We start from the raw sequence: 17,226 nt of genomic DNA, 5'->3' as shown, positions 1-17,226 counted from the left end.
GATTTAAAACATATCCCGCTTCCGTCGCTCTTTATGTCTCTATTAGGCTGTCTTCGCCTCTTACGAACAATAATTGTAAGAGACTTCGGGAAAAGCCACGGTCTCGTGTATGACATGTCAGCAAGAGTTTGGAGCAACAGTGGAGAACTACAACAACAAACTGCAGTGGCCGATCCTCACCACAACGAGTCAAGTACTAACCACTCAGTTAATTACGACCAAACATCATGTGATAGATGTATCCGAAATATGTTTCACATTATCAATTTGTACATCAACGTATATTGTTAATATCTCTGTATGCGTGTATAATAAGGGGCAGTCAAATGAAAACGAGACAGATGGACAGAAAGTAAGTAGACTGTTTATTATTTTAAAAGTAATCACCATAACTTAATACATTTATCCCACTGTGAGAAAAGACGGTCGATGCCTTGAAGGAAAAATGTTTGCGGTCGCTTAATTAACCTTGATTGCACCAAAGTGTGCACCCCTTCGTTCGAAGCAAATCGACGGCCACGAACGTCTTTCCTAAGGGCTCCAGAGGTCGGAAATCACGTGGGACGAGATCGGAAGGAATATTAGGTTTAGGAAATTGGCCGTGCCCTTTCAAAGGAACCATCCCGAAATTTACCCCGGAGCGAATTAGGGAAATCACGGAAAACCTAAATGTGGATGGCCAGACGCGTGTTTGGACAGTCAACCACCCGAATGCGAGTTCAGTGTGCTAACCCCTGCGCCACCTCGCTCGGTGGAAGAGATCGGGACTGCATGGAGGATGTGTAAGTGCTTCCCACAGGAACTTCTCTACTGTACACGAAATAACAAACACGCTAACTCCAGACATGTAAACTCCGGGAAAGTCATGATGACCTTTTTCTATGACTGCAAGGGATCGCTGCTCACTGACTTCCTGGAACACATTTAACGAACAGCCGTACGTGGACAGTTTGCAAAAACTGAAGAGCGCCATGAAGTCTAAACATTTGGGAAAGTTGCCGGACGGCATCATTCTGTGCCCGACCACATGTTGCCAAGGTGGTTCCAAACAAGCTGTACCGGTACAAGTTTCGCTAGGACGCCCTTACACGTTCCCCACCCAGGCCGCATTTCTGCCCATGCGATTTGTGGCCGTCAGTTTGGTTTGGACGAAGATGTACACACCTGGGTATGATTGTGATACCGTAGACAACCGCAAACATTTTTCGTTGAAGGTATCGACTGCCTTGTCTCTCAGTAGGATAAGAGTATTAACAGTTGTGACAATTACTTCTGAAATAATAAACAGCTTACTTACTTTGCCCATCTGTGTAATTTTCATTTGAATGCCCTTTATATATGAACTAAGCAGGGACCACGTTAAATGTGATTCGTCGAAGTCCGAAGTTCTCCGCACACACATACTAAACGTGCACTTCATGAAAACTCTGGGCGCCGCGGTAGCTAATGACAGTGAGATCGACCTGCATTGATCACTTTTTTGTCACTACTAACATGAGACAATGGTCAATGTTAGGTTTAGAGCCACGACGTCCACGAAACTAGACGAGATCGCTGGAATGCAGCACGTATTTGAGTTCATAATCATTCTATTTTATGATATGTCAGACGCATTACGAACTGTGTTGTCAGCTAGCTTATCGTTCAACGTTTTTAGTTTTTTATCTATTTAGCTACGCCCAATAGCCATCTCGTCGCCAGTCTTCGGAGAGTATACCTGAGGTATGTTAAAACGACAACGTTCCACTATTCTGGCGAAGGCGACGCAGACTTAGGTAACCGCGTCGAAACCCTGAACTCTCAAGTCACTCCTTGTTAAACTGCCTGCATTCGTGGCATACATGTCAACTAATAATAGAAATCTGACACCAAAAATAAACTGTTCTCAGAATACGTATCCAACACTAGAACGATCGTTGTACCATTTAACACAGCTCACATAGTAATGCACGAATTCAAACTTTACACATTAACCGCAGTGCATGGACTGACCAAACCGGATATTGTTGCTCGATGTCGGTATTGCACCTAGCTCTTGGACGTTTTTCTTTTCTAAGGAAAAGTGGCTGCAGTTTTATCAGGGTAAATGAATTCGCACAGTAACTGATGTCCGAGCTCTGAAAATTCATAAGTACTGGTTGAGGTGTGGAATTTGTGCAACTCAAATGGACCGATCTTTTTCCATCAAACCGTAATTTCTTATAGATGTGTGAATAGCAAGCTGCATCCTTTTTCAGATAATTAGCAACTAGCAAAAGGACATACGGTTATTTCATGTAGGACGATGCAAGATAAGATAGTTCTTATCTCAAGGACAGTATGCATTACTGACAGAAGCGTTGGTGGTGTGTGCACACAAGTCTGAAGAGCTTAATGACACTATTGGAAAGCAGGCCAAGAAAGTTGCTAACTGAAAACGATAAGCCACGCTATCTACCACAATTGTGACGGTCCATTTAGTGCGACCATCGCTATTCATTTGGATACTTAAATATAATGTCAAATTAGGAGCCGTTAGTAAGTACGGTTGCTGTGAAGAAAGGTGGCTACAAGTGAGTGTGACGCCCCGTGCTAATACTGCCATAAAATGTTACATCTATGCCTGGCAGCATCCTAATGTACCGACGCGCGAGCAGCGGTGGTATGGCTAAAATCCTTATCGTCCGAGAGTTTCGACAAGCCATGACCGAATAATCACGACTATGAAAAACACTATTGTACTTTCAGTTCATTGTTGACTACTGCACTGTATACTGGAAAGAATAATGCGCCAGGCCATCTTTGACTGAAGCCACAATGAAATGCATTTAATATTGAACTAAAGAGTAGTCAAAGAATCAATAGGTACAATACGCGCATGATTTACGAACAATATACGTTACATGGATTACAGCAATTTGTGACTGGTTCGTAGGCTGTTATTTATTGAAATGATATTCTGCATTGATTGTTTATTGGAGTTTAACTTTGAATAGTTTATTTAATTCGGAGTAGAGAAATAATCAGAATAAATGAGAGTTATTCTTAGGAATTCATGTAATACCTGTGACTATGGCGACCTGTTAGTTCGCAAGCAGTGCCGTAAATTCGTCATAATTCGCAATGGGATAGAATTTTAGTCAGTTACAACGGAGTAGCTGAATCTTGCGCTTCAACTGGCGATATGTATTAGGCACTTTTTGCTAACATCCACACCTGTTTCGTACACTGAAGTTCTTGGACGGTAGGGATCGGAGAGGTGTTAGTTTGGGCCACCCATATGCAGTGGTCAAAATAAATGCTGCATATTGCCGAAACTTTAACACTGAATGTTATGATCCGGAAATTCGTGATATTAGTAGATAGGTTTCTTTGTAACGTAATTCTAGCGGAAATAATTCACGTATCTACCGCGAGTCTGCAGTATGTGGAGTCTATGGAAACCGTATCTCCTGTACACAATGCTGTACTTGCGCCGTGCATCATTACGAGAGTTGTTGCTCCAATATCGCTCGGACAGTAATAACGTACAATCACCAGCGCGGTATAGTTACTGTAATGGAGCAGCAGGAAGACAGGTATTCGAAGCAAATGTTCCTATGAGTCAAAGCGATGTCTCTAGAATCTGGACCAAGTTTCTAGTGACAGGATCAGTTCAGAATTATCAAAGAGGAGGCCGCAGAAGAAAAGCAACACGTGCAGGACCGATATTAACGTATAAAAGCAAGCAGAAACAGTCAACATAATGTCACACGTCCACGGGGATTAAATGCCAGAAGACCTCTCAATGGTTCTCTTCTATATTGTGTTCGGAGAGGGTTTGTATCGCATTGGCAAGAAACATTCTTTGTGGATTAGACAGCGATAGGACACAACGCGCTTTTCTGTTGAGACCCGTTATCAGTCTCCGCCCTGATAATAATAACTTTCGTGTTTGGAGGCACGAGGACAACGTTTACACTATATTGTAGACTGCCACTCTTATCAAGGCGGTTCAGCCATGTTTTGGAGTGGAATCATGTATAACCACAGGATCCCCCTTGTGCGAATACACGGCAGGATGACTACTGCACGCATTGTAGCACCATTTGGTGAATATATTGGAGCGGAATTCACGTTTATGGACGACAGTGTACGCTCCCATCGCCACAACCTCGTGAAAACCTTAATGGAGCACACACTCAGTCGGATGGAACTGCCTCCACATCTCACTCAACTGAGAATGCATTGACCATGTTAAAGCTAGGGGCTTGCGATCGTTCTGTTCCATAGGAGACTTTAAAAGGCATCACAGGCCGCTGTGCAGGAATGGGAAATATCCTACAGGCTTATCTGGACAATTTGGTGAACAATATGCCCAACAGCATTCAGAAGTGTCTCCAACTACGAGGAGGGCCAACTGGTTCATAAACAATGTGTTTTGCAAGTTAACAGTGATAAGAAACTTTAGTGTTTGCAGTGGAAATCTTTTGTAACGCTTTTTGTGTTTATCAATGTGTAATCTTTATTTTTGTTTTCTTATGACTGTACCTGACAGAACAAGATCAGTTTTGCTTCAAATTATGCCCAGTATTAACAATAAAGCAACATGCAACATTCATTTTGATCACTGTAAGAACACCTTTCTACGCATGTCTTCTACCACAAGCGCAGGAACAGCATGTGCGGCAGTGCCATTGGTTACGCGGAATGCCGGTTCAAATGGCTCTGAGCACTATGGTACTCAACTTCTGAGGTCATCAGTCCCCTAGAACTTAGAACTACTTAAACCTAACATCACACACATCCATGCCCGAGGCAGTATTCGAACCTGCGACCGTAGCGGTCGCGCGGTTCCAGACTGTAGCGCCTAGAACCGCTCGGCCACCTCGGCCGGCCGGAATGCTGGGCACAGCGCTTGCGTCGTGAGTGAAGCGCTGTATAATCTTACAAAAAGCCTGCTGTCGCTTGAATGTTAGCGAATGGCTAAACAAAAATGATTACTGCTTACCTTTTTCTGCATCTATCCACACATTAAAGATGATATTTAAAAAAAGAAAAACTATATCTTCAGGCTTTCTGCCCCCCAAAAATGTCGCATAGTGCTACAATTCGCAAGAGTAGCTAGCACGTCGGGCAATAACCGGAGCTGGTACTACGACACACGTTTTAAAAAACCACGAATATCGCCCGCTTCATGAATAATACAGAGTTTTCATGCTTTGCATCATTAGCTCTAACAGTATGTCTCTTAACTACTTTGTCACCAACGCAGGACTGCGCTCCAAGTAGCAGAAACACACGGGTCGCGACGGCCCCGCAGGCGTGCGCCTATCTCGTTGAGAGGCTTATATGGGTAAAACATCTGCGACTGCCTCCCACGCAAGGCCTCGCGCGGTATGTCGACACGGCACTGCACTCTGTGCTGCTTCCAAGCTAGTGCACTGCTCGGCAACACATTTCCGGTCGCTCTCTTGTGTCTGTGATCGGACTTCCTAGCATGCCATGTTTCAATCCAGTTAGGTAGAGGCAGTATTTCTTGACTTCCGAAAACACATCGTGAGTCAGCACCGTACACACCTTCGCTTATTATCGACAGTATGCGGTATTAAGCAAAATTTGTGACTGTACTGTGAATTTCTTGGTAGGGAGGACGCAGCGTATCTTCGATGGAGAGGCATCGATAGAAGTAGAAGTAAACTTCCTGACAAATTAAAACTGTGTCCTGGACAGAGACTCGAACCCGGAACTTTCGCGGGCAATTTCTGCAACGACTGAGCTACCCAAGCACGACTCACGATCCGTAGTCACAGGTTTACTTCCTCCAGTGTCTATCTCCTACTTTCCAAACTTCACAAATGCACTCCTTCGAACGTTACAAGACCCAGCACTCCTGGAAGAAAGGATACTGCAGAGGCATGGTTTAGCCACAACGAGGGAAAATTCCCAGAACGAATTTTTAACTATACAGCGGAGGGTGCGTTGATACGAAACTTACCGGGAAATTAAAATTTTGTGCCAGACCAGGATTTTGCCTTTCGTATGCGAGTGGTCTACCGACTGAGGTACCGAAGATCGCCTCACGACCCGTTCTCACTGCTTCACTCTGGAAACATTCCCCACACTGTGGCTAAGTCATGTTTCCGCAATGTACGTGCTTCTAGGAGCACCAATTCTGCACGTTTCGTAGGAGAATTTCTGTGAAGTTTGGAAAGTAGGAGATGAGGTGGTGATGGAAGTAAAGCTGTGAGTGTTGGCCCGTGGGTCGTGCTACTAGTTAAGTCCGTAAAGCACTTTTCCGCGAAAGGCACAGGTCCTGGGTTCGAGTGCCGATACGGCATACAGTTTTCGTATCAGCACACACTGCGCTCCGGACTAGAAAGTTCTCTCTAGAACCAGTTTCATGTGTTCCCCAGTCTAGCGTTTTTGGACTCTTGCTATTCATATGTCCAAATGTGTGTGAGTTCCTAAGGGACCAAACTGCTGAGGCCATCGGTCCCTAGATTTACACACTACTTAAACTTATTTTATGAACAACACACACACCAATGCCCGGGGGAGGACTCGAACCTCCGGCGGGAGGGGCCGCGCAGTCCGTGCATGGCGCCTCAAACCGAACGGCCACTCCGCGCGGCTCTTGCTATTCATGTCGTATACGTATAAATGACCTTGCAGACAATATTAATAGCAACCTAAGACTTTTCGCATATATAATGTCTATAATGAAGAACTTTCGTAAAATAGCACAAATATTTGGTCGGATCTTGATTAGATTCGAAAGTGGTGTAAAAATTGGCAACTTGCTTTAAATGTTCACAAATGAAAAATTGCCCAGTTGACAAAATGAATTCAAACGACTGCAATATAAACGAATCACAGTTGGAGTCTGGCGACTACCGAGTGAGGTGGCGCAGTGGTTATCACACTGAAATCGCATTCGAAAGGACGACGGTTCAATCCCGCGTCCAGCCATCCTGATTTAGGTTTTCCGTGATTTCCCTAAATCTCTCCACGCAAATGCCGGGATGGTTCCTTTGAAAGGGCACGGCCGACTGCTTTCCCCTTCCTTCCCCGTCCTTTCTTAAACCGATGAGACCGATGACCTCGCCGCTTGGTCTCTTCCCCCAAAACAACCCAACCTCTGTCGACTCATACCTGGGCCTGGGTGTAACAATCTGTGGGGAGATGAAACGGAACAATCATATAGGCTCAGTCATACGCCAAGCAGAAAGCAGCTTTCTGTTCATTCGCAGAATACTAGCGGAAATATAATCAGTCTGCAAATGAGATTGTTTACGAAACACTAGTGCGACCTATACTCTAATATTGCTCTAGTTTGTGGGGCCAAATAGGGCGATCAGGGGATAATGAAAGTATATGAAGATGGGTAGGGCGAACGGTTACAGTTTTGTTTCACCCAGGGGGGAGAGTGTTATGATGAAAGAACTGAACTAGCAGACGCTAGAAAAACAGAGGTAAACTATATCCAGAAAACCTACTTACAAAGCTTCAACAACCGGCTTTATGTGGTGAATCTACGAATTTTCTAGATATCACTCCGGTGGGAATCGCGAGATCAAGGATACACTAATTACGGCGCGTGAAGAGGCATCTACCAATCATTCTACCCGCGTTCCAGACGTGAACGGGACAGGAAGACGCCTTTGTGACTGATACAATGGGAAATACGCTTTCTCATGCACTTCACAGTCGTTTGTCGACTATGGCTGTAGAGCTGCCACCGTCCACTACGTACTTAGCACCGTCATACTTCCTTATCTTCGGGCCTTTGAAAGATTGATTACGTGACCGCCCGTTTTCCAAACTCGGTCGTTGTAGCTAAAGCTGTAACACAACGACTGTCAGGCTGTTCATGTTCTTGCGAGTGCTGCATGCAAATATTTATTTCTCGTTGGCGATAGTGCACAACGAATGGTGGTGACTATGTAGGAAAATGGCATATGTAGCCGAAATTTTTACTCTAAATGTAAGTCTTAGAATTAGCATGAGGGCACTATCTTTTACTAACTTTTAGCTGTGAATCACACGAACAGGGTTGTAAACGAATCAGAGCACGGCTACATCCAGTGCCCCTTGCCAGAGAAAAGGGCAACGATCATCGCATGCGCGAAGCGGAAAAAGCGCAGGAAGAGTGTTGGCGCCCTTAAACTTAAGTGTGCGGGCTTCGATTCTCCGCCTGTGTTGACTCGGATTCGTTGGTCTGAGCCCGATGATGCTGGTTTCCATGCCTTGTTGAGTTGAAATCCCATGTCTCTATTAGTCAGGCCGTTACTTATACGTATTTCGACTACTATTATAATAACGGGAGTCCCAGCACGTGCGAGCTGACAAAAGGCTCTTTATCTCTCCGTGGTCCAAGCTGTGTCCCGTGTCAAGACGATGTTCAGCCACAGCAGACTTTTCTGGCTGACCCAGACTGGTGTGACGTCTATGATCTATCCTTAAAAGTGCGGCATATCTGGTCGAAGTATGATTTCCCACATTGGCACGGGATTTTATACATTCCTCATCCCCTCAAACCCAGGTCGACTTTGACGAAACCCAGTACAGTTTTCAATCGCGCTTGAGGGCGGAAGACACGTTTTCTTTGATGTTTCTTGAGCAGCCTGCCAAACTTTAAGGGCGAGCCACCGACATAGGGCAGTAAAACCACCCTCGTGGATAGTTAATACGTCGGGTAAGTCTCAAACAGTATAAATAAAATTGAGTTGTCCTGACGATTTTGAACTCATAAACTCAGTTACTCTAACAGCTCTACATGTAACTTGCTCTTTCGAAGGATATGCAGTGTGAGCCAGAACTCTATTGATACACTCCCAGAGGTCGTAGTATGGGGCTCTACAACGCGTGCCTTAAGAGCTATGAGCACTTGTTGAGAAGAAGAGAGGTGTTTTCCAGTAACGAAGATGAGCAAGTACTCATAGCTCTTAAGGTATGCATTTCAGAGACCGTATTTACTAGACTGTTTTGCTCCACACGGCTACCTCTGAAAGTCTGTCGGTGGTGTTCTGCTTCACCATGTATGCACTTCTATATGTCTGTCACTCCTAAAATATATGTTAGCGCGGGAACGTGTGAAATGATGTAAGGAAAACTTTTCTTCCTCTCTCTTATCTTTCAGACTGGAAATGAGTTTCTACTTCAATTTGTATCACGTATCTCCTTCACATACTTCTACAGATCCACGAGTGAAGTCAGCAAAGCAGAAACTCATTTCAACTTGGAGCGGTAGATTGAGAAAGTTTCAGACGGCAAGTGAATGAGAAGCGAAGTCGCCTGGGCGAGGCAATTACGATCTCGTTTGCTGTCTTGTACATAACGTTCTCGTTTTAGCGATAACTGAGTATGCGACATGCAGAATTCCATATTTATCGTACGTTATTTCTTCGTTTTTTTAGGGAGAATTATTGAGAGGGGGGAGGAGTAAAGTTCTTTGTTGCTGTATTTAACATTCTGGGGCAGGTCGAAGATTAATCAGTAGACAGACGGTGATTAATAAGAACCTAGTATATTGCGTTTAGTCACCCGAAACTAAACATACATCCGCAATGCGAATGTGTGATACGATACATTAGCGACCGTTGTAATATCCATGAGATTTTCCCATCCCTCTCCCCTGGCATTCACATATCTCACATTGTGGATGCCCTTAACGAGTACTTACGGATAAGTAAAGAACCCAGATAGCTTACTTACTCATTAATAAAAACATAATGTTCTCTGATCTTAGTACCACAAAGATGTGGTCGGATCATCACCAACAGATTTTTAAGCCCTTACTAAATGGGACCCTTCAGAAACAAACAGGAACATTCGCGCAGTTTGCCGTTCGCTGCGCCATCGCGTCTGTTACTGTGGCAACTCAAGTACGGTAATGGAAACGACTTCTGAAACTACGATTACAACTGGCTTTCCAGGAGTCAGAGACAACGCGTTGCACATCCCGTGTATTACTAACGCTCTGTTTCAAAATCTTTATAATCAAGTCATTTCCCACTACACGAACAAGCAGTGACAGTTTGAATGTTCAATTTTCTACATATTTCAAAACGGATATATACTGACAGCCAAAACGTTATGACCACTGCACCACGTGACGTCGTACGACGCCTGGTGACGTTGCGCGGTAGCGGAAGTATGTAAGAGGCGAAGACACGGACGGGGGATCACCTTAACGAACAATCGGGAAATACATCGAGTTAATAATCGGTCCGTTGTCAGAGTCACTTATGTTGCACAGCCTGTGAACGAGTATCTTGAAAACAGTGAAGCTTGTCGAATGTTCACGTGTTATTGTCGAGATCATCTACATAAAGATGTAGGACAGTGAAACTACCACTAGGCACTAAATGGCTAGCCGCACAAAACTCTTCATAGAACGTGGGGTTCGGAGGCTTGTCTACTCTTTAAAGTAGGACATATGATAATCTGTGGCATCTCTGCCGAAAACGCCCAATGCTCGTGCACGCACAAGTGTTTCGGAGCTCACCGTTCATCGTACATTTTTGAACATGGAGCTCCGCAGCAGACCTCCCCTGCGTGTTCACATGCTGACACAAATGACATCGTCAATTATGATGGCAGTAGGCACGGGACCGACGGGATTCGGCAGTCGATCAATGGAAACGTTTCAGCTCTTCGGCTGAACCACATTTTTGAACAGTAGGTCAATGTTTGTCTCCACAAATGCCGTGACTTGAGGTGAACAGTGGTTCGAAACTTGCAGTGCGTCACGGACGCAGGCTGGTGGTAACAATATTAAGCTTTGGGGGCATTCTACTGCGCTTGCATGTGACGTGTGGCAGTAATCGAAGACACGGTGACATCTCCGAATCACCTGCGTCCCTTTGTGCTTGATGTCATAACCGACGAGCATTTTAGTGAAGTCACGTTGCTGTCACGGCGACCAAACTCGCCAGGTGTAAATCCTATGGAACCCATCTAGGTCGCTATCGGGCGCCATCACCGAGTAAACAAATCAGCGGCCCATTGCTTACGCAAATTACATAGCCTGTGCGCAGACATCTAATACTATATTCCCACACAAATCTGCCAACGAACTGTCGGATCCCTGATATACAGAATCAGTGCTGTATCGCATTCCAAAGACGGACAAACAAATTACTAAGCAGGTGGTCATAATGTTTTGGTTCATCCGTGTACCTTAAAATGGGGACAATCGCTAATTATAGTGCAGTAGATAAAAATCGAAATAAAAGACGCGTATTCAGTATGAATATTATTCAGCAAGAAGTCAAGTATAAGAAATGTCAAATACGGTCTAACTTACACAGTAAATACACAAAACAGTGATGCAATGCTCTGCAAATGCTGACAACATACGTATTACAATTTGTAGCGGGACTTTGAATTTCGCCGCGCTACACTCGTTCCCTCAGATAAAAATATCCCGTCGCAGCGGTATGAGCGCTCGACGGCAGAGAAAATACCAAAATTGTAACCTTTTTTGTTTTCTATCCGTTTTCAATTGTCTCTTGATAACCGTAGCTTAAGGCAGACAGGATCGGATGCTGACGTAAAAACTTAATGGCTAATCTTGATCTGATTGTAATATGTAGACATTGTGGAAGTTATTAAGAAATTCGGTGGATGGAAGTAGCAAAGCGAATTAAATTGCATACAGTATCAAGATGATTTTAATTGGTATAAATTAGTGATCCCTGGACTATTGCAAGCTTTCGGAGCAGATTTTTTCACGCTGAAATGAAGGAGATATTGAAGAAGTGGACGCCGCCCGAAAGAAGATAAGTTAATCTGGTAAAGGATGATTTCTCGTCTACGCCACTTCCCCTTGTCAGTTACATTCTGTTATTCTCTGTTTCTTTTCAATAACTTTTGTAGTGAAAATTGGCTCAAAAACGCCACAAGGTCCACCCCAACAATAGCTTTTCCGAATAACGAAGTCCGATAGCTTTTCTGTAATACAAAGTCCGATCTGCATTTCTTTCTTTCCCTTTTTTCACGGTCATTAACGATTTTGAAAAAACCATTTTTATTCACGATTTCTTCCACATTTTCAACCTTTTCTTCTCTTCTTATTTTTCATTTTTTATTAACCACTAGAAATTACGTATCATCAGTTTTATTTGTTGAAGTCAGTACCAGAAATCGGCTGACATAACCTCCTGCCAACAACAACGTCGGGGCCACGCGGGGTAGCCGCGTAGCCTGAGGCGCCTTGCCATGGTTCGCGCGGCTCCCCCCCGTCGGAGGTACTAGCGCGCGCGCGCGTGTGTGTGTGTGTGTGTGTGTGTGTGTGTGTGTGTGTGTGTGGGGGGGGGGGGGTCGAGGGTCGTTAGTTTAAGTAGCGTGTAAGCCTAGGGACCGATGGTCTCAGCAGTTTGGTCCCATAGAAACTTTTAGAGACAGAGAGAGAGAGAGAGAGAGAGAGAGAGAGAGAGAGAGAGAGAGAGAGAGAAAGGGTGGAATCCCACTCGCTTACTGCGTACCACGGACCAGGTGATCCTCGAGTACTGTGAGCGTGACGGGCTAGAAAGAAACACTAAATGGGGATAAGACCTGAGCTACATCGCACATGCGCACTAAGGCGAATAGGGCGGTCGGGGTGCTTTCCACCTCACCTTGTGAGAAGAGGTTAATAAAACTACCCCAAATGCCGTCTTCCATGATAGGGTCTATTATCGAACACAACACTGCAGCTGGATTTGCGGTACCGTTAGGGTTACGTCCCCCCCCCCCCCCCCCCCGCCTCCCTTATATACACACACACTTCTTACATCTAAATACATACTCCGCAAGCCACCATACGGTGCGTGGCGGACGGTATCCCGTACCACAACTAGCTGTTTCCTTTCCTGTTCCACTCGAAGATAGAGCGAGGATGTGAACCCTAATTTCTCGTATCTTATCTTCGTGGTTCCTAAGCAAAATGTATGTTGGCGGTAGCAAGATCTTTCTGCAGTCAGCTTCAAATGCCGATTCTCCAAACTTTCTCAATAGTGTCCTTCGAAATGAATGTCTTCTTCCCTCCAGGGATTCACACTTGAGCTCCCGAGGCATATCCGTAACTCTTGCTTGCTGATCGAATCTACCGGCAACAAATCTAGCAGCTCGCCTCTGAATTTCTTCGATGTCTTCTTTCAATCCGATCTGGTGCGGAACACAAACACTCTAGCAGTACTCAATAGGCCGTACTAATGTCCTACATGCGGTCTCCTTTACAGATTAACCACACTTTCCTAAAATTCTCCCAATAAACCGAAATCGACCATTCGCCTTCGCTACCACAATCCTGAACAGCTCGTTCCATTTCATATCGCTTCGCAACGTTATGTTCAGATATTTAAACGACGTGACTGTGTCAAGCAGGACACTACAGATGCTGTATCTGAACATTACGTACTTGTTTTTCCTACTCATCCGCGTTAATTTAGGTTTTTCTGCATTAAAAGCCAGTTATCATTCATCACATCAACTATAACTTTTGTCTAACTCATCTTGTAACTTCCTACAGTCACTCAATGACAACGCCTTCCCGTACACCACAGCATCATCGCCAAACAGCCACAGACTGCTGCTTATTCTGTCCGACAGGTCATTTACGTATGCAGAAAATAGCAGCGGTCCTTTCGCACTTCGCTGGGGCACTCCTGATGTTAACCCTGTCTCCGATGAACACTCGACGTCGAGGACAACTCACTGGGTTCTTTTACTTAAGAAGTCTTCGAGCTAGTCAGGTATCTGAGAGCCTATTCCGTATGCACATACCTTCGTTAACAGTCGGCAATGGGGTACCGTGTCAAATGCTTTTCGAAAATCCAGAGATATGGAACCAGCCTACTGTCCCTCTACCATAGTTCGCAGTACATCATGTGAGAAAAGAGCAAGCTGGATTTCGCACGAGCGATACTTTGTATGGCCGTGCTGATTCGTGGGCATGAGCTTGAGCTAGGAAATTCATTAAAGCTATTAGAATATGCTCTACAATTCTGCAGCAAACCAATGTTCAGGATAGTGACTTCCTTACAAACAGGAATCTTCTGCGCTTTTTTCCAGTCGCTTGGCACTTTGCCCTGGTCGAGAGATTCACAATAAATGCAAACTAAGTAAGGGGTCGATGACGTACTCTTTGTAAAACAGAATTGGGATTCTATCCGGACCTGGCGGTTTACTTGTTTGCAACTCTTTCAGTTGTTTCTCTACGCCAGGGATGATTATTACTCTGTTCCATACAGGACACTGTGCGGTGGTCAAACGACGGTACGTTTGTACGATTATCCTGCGTGAACGATTACTTAAACGTGGAATTATAACTTCGGCCTTCCTTTTGCTATCTTCTACTGCCGAAACAGACGGGTCAACGAGTGGCTGAATGGAAGCCTTAGACCCACTTATCGATTACGCATAGGACGTGAATTTTTTCGGGTTCTCCGCCAGATGTTTAGTCAAGGTATGACCGTGGTAGTAGTTGTATAATTCGCGCATACATCTTTTCACAGACCCACGTATCTCTTCTAAATCTTTGCCTGTCGCCATTTGAGCGTCCTCTTTTGAACCGAGAGTGCAACAGCCTTTGCTTTCTCGGCATGAAACCACAGTGGGTCTTTTCCGTCCTTAATCCAATTACTAGGCACATACTCGTCCAGAGCATGATTTAAAATCTGTTTAAACTTTGTCCATAATTCTTCTATAGCCATCATTCTGGAACTAAATGACTGCAGTTCATTGCCTAATTGAGATGCCAACAACTGCTTATCTGCTCTTTCTAGCAGAAACAATCTCCTAGCCCTCTTGACTGATTTATTAACTCTCGGAACCACAGTCGCTATAAAGACATCATGACCCCTAATGCCCGTCTTTATACTGACGCTATCGTAGTATGATGAAGAGACAAGACATTTTGTTTGTTTACTTGAAGTGGAAACCGCAGTGAGGTATATATGTCGCGACGAGGAATCGGCTCAGGAAGCCAAAGAAGGCGGGTTAAGTGCTTACCTAACTTAATTTTGATGCTGCTTGTTCACGGACGTACGGACTGGCCTTGTGTATTCACGCTGAATAGGTTTCATTCGCGCACGTAATATTTCTGGGTTATGTAGGTGCCTGACGATAAAAAGCTGTGCAAAGGTGGGAACTTCCCTGATAGTACCGAGATGAATCCTGTCCCTCCCGTTGTTGATTTTCAGTGGAGAAATGCCCTTCCACCCTGCACAGACTGCAATCGTAATTCTAAAGGACACAGAAGTTGTATCTACATCTGCATACACACCCCACAAGCCACCGTATGGCACATGGCGGAGGCTGTCTTATACCGTTACTAATCATTTTCTTTCCTGTTCCACTCGCAAACACAGCGAGGGAAAAACAATGTCTGTGTGTCTCCATACTCTTCTCTTCGTGGTCCTTACACGAAACGTACTTTGGCGGCAGCAGAGTCGTTCTGCAGTCAACCTCAATTGTAGATTCTCTACACTTTCTCAAAAGTGTTGCGCGAAAAACAAATCGCCTTCCGTCCAGGGTTTCCCAGTTGAGTTCACGAAGCACCTCCGTAATATTCGTTTGTTACCGAACCTACTGGTAACAAATCTGGCAGTCCGCCTCTGAACTACTTCGATTTCTTCATTTAATCCGACATGGTGTGGATCCCAAACATTCGAGCAGTACTCAAGAATGGATCGCACTAGTATTCTATACGCGGTCTACTTTACACATTAACCAAACTTTCCGAAAATTGTCTCAATAACCGAAGTCTATCATTCGCGTTTCTTGTTACCGTCCTTACGTGCTCTTCCATTTCATATTTGTCAAATGGTATCTACAGTCCAAAGATGTTTACGTTACGCTTTACCCATCTGTCTATGCAATATGCAAAGTGAAATATGAAACTTTGGCAGTCAAAGTATTACGCAATAGGTTCTAGACATCGAAACTTTGTTTCCGAAAGTGATAGTACACAACTAGCATCAGTTTTGCCTTATTTTTATCTACTTAGATATTTAAACAAGTATGCTTTTTAATGGAACGTTGTCTTTTTTATAGTCATCAGAAACCTCTTCTTCCCAAGAGTTCAGTTATATAACGATTGCAAATGTTGGCTGTGAAACTTTTGCAAAAATCTAAGGTAATTATGCAACTCCAAGTGCTTAGGTAGGAGGTATTACGTTATATGCCCTTTTATAGATCTCAGCTTTTATGTCTGATCCTTATGGAGAACAGGCAAAAATGACTACGAAGGCTTTCGTGACGCAATTCTTGGATAAATAATTATCGGTAAACTTACGTCAAATTTGGATAAAATCTCAGACTTCCGATGACTACCTGCATCACTGTCGTCAGATATGGCCTATGAAGACGATGATTGAGGCACTCATCGAAAGTTCGGGATTTTATCCGAATTTGTCGCGACAACTTTAGTGGAACTTTCTGTCGATACTCAACGACTTTAATAAATGAAAATGTTGGACTTCGTAGCTCATCCAACGTTACTCGACAGAGATAAGAGCTAGTAGCGGTACATCCAGTATTACTCTCAAGAGCGACGGCACGACGCCTCAATGGAGACAGCGCACGGGCAGGAGAACAATTGCAGAGGCTTTAGCGCCGGCTGCCGAGGTCACGCCGCCACGTGATGAGCAGGTGATAAATGAAGCCACGCGGGCGAGAGAGGACGTACGGCCTTAGGAGCTCTGTATGTGCCTGTGCTACCTGTGAAAGATCATCCGTGAAGGGACTTGGCTGAAGTAATTTGCAAATCGACTTCTGATGACCACTCTGAAAATCTCAAGTCAACCCACATCAGTTTCGGTTTCGGTGTTTAGTTCTTTAGGTAGCATAATACAGGGATTACGACCACGTAGTCGTTGACGTCAAGTGAATTGTAACTTACGCACAGTTCGACGAGGTAGGGAATTACCACTAGATAACAAACTCAGTTGGGAGGAGCGTAGCAGAAGGCTGCTTAAAGGCCTTAACCAATTTAAACCTCTGAATCAATCTTCTTGTTAAACGTAAGCAGAGCGTACCATGTGATATAAATGGCGCTGTACGTGCCCTAACCGCTGTTATCTTATTCCCATTATCACTTCGCGAGATATATGACGGTGACGGCGAAATCGTCGCACTGTCTGCTTCAAATACATTTCCCCTCATTATACCCAACAAAGTTTAACGAGAATTACGCGTTTTTCTTCCAGAGATAGCCACATACATTCCCCGAGCATTTATGTTAATTTTCGCGTGGGCTGTACCGACATGTTACGATCCTAG

General features: G+C 44.4%; 1 protein-coding gene across 3 annotated transcripts in view; it reads right to left on the bottom strand.

Moving 5' to 3' along the window:
• Nucleotides 1–17,226, bottom strand: part of LOC126412584 (protein kinase C and casein kinase substrate in neurons protein 1-like) — a 548,284-nt gene that overhangs the window by 425,033 nt on the left and 106,025 nt on the right. Inside the window, exon 1 of one of the 3 annotated variants that reach the window (XM_050082241.1) lies at nt 4,970–4,996. The exons of the other annotated variants lie outside the window; for them this stretch is intronic. Coding sequence (XP_049938198.1) covers nt 4,970–4,981 — 12 coding nt within the window. The 5' untranslated portion in view covers nt 4,982–4,996. Of the gene's footprint in view, nt 1–4,969; nt 4,997–17,226 lie in introns of those variants that run through there. 3 annotated transcript variants of the gene reach the window in all.

The sequence above is a fragment of the Schistocerca serialis genome, chromosome 7 (genome assembly GCF_023864345.2).
Source record: "Schistocerca serialis cubense isolate TAMUIC-IGC-003099 chromosome 7, iqSchSeri2.2, whole genome shotgun sequence".
Taxonomy (NCBI): domain Eukaryota; kingdom Metazoa; phylum Arthropoda; class Insecta; order Orthoptera; family Acrididae; genus Schistocerca; species Schistocerca serialis.
Note: the sequence above shows the minus strand (reverse complement) of the source record. Positions and strands in the feature narration are given on the sequence as shown.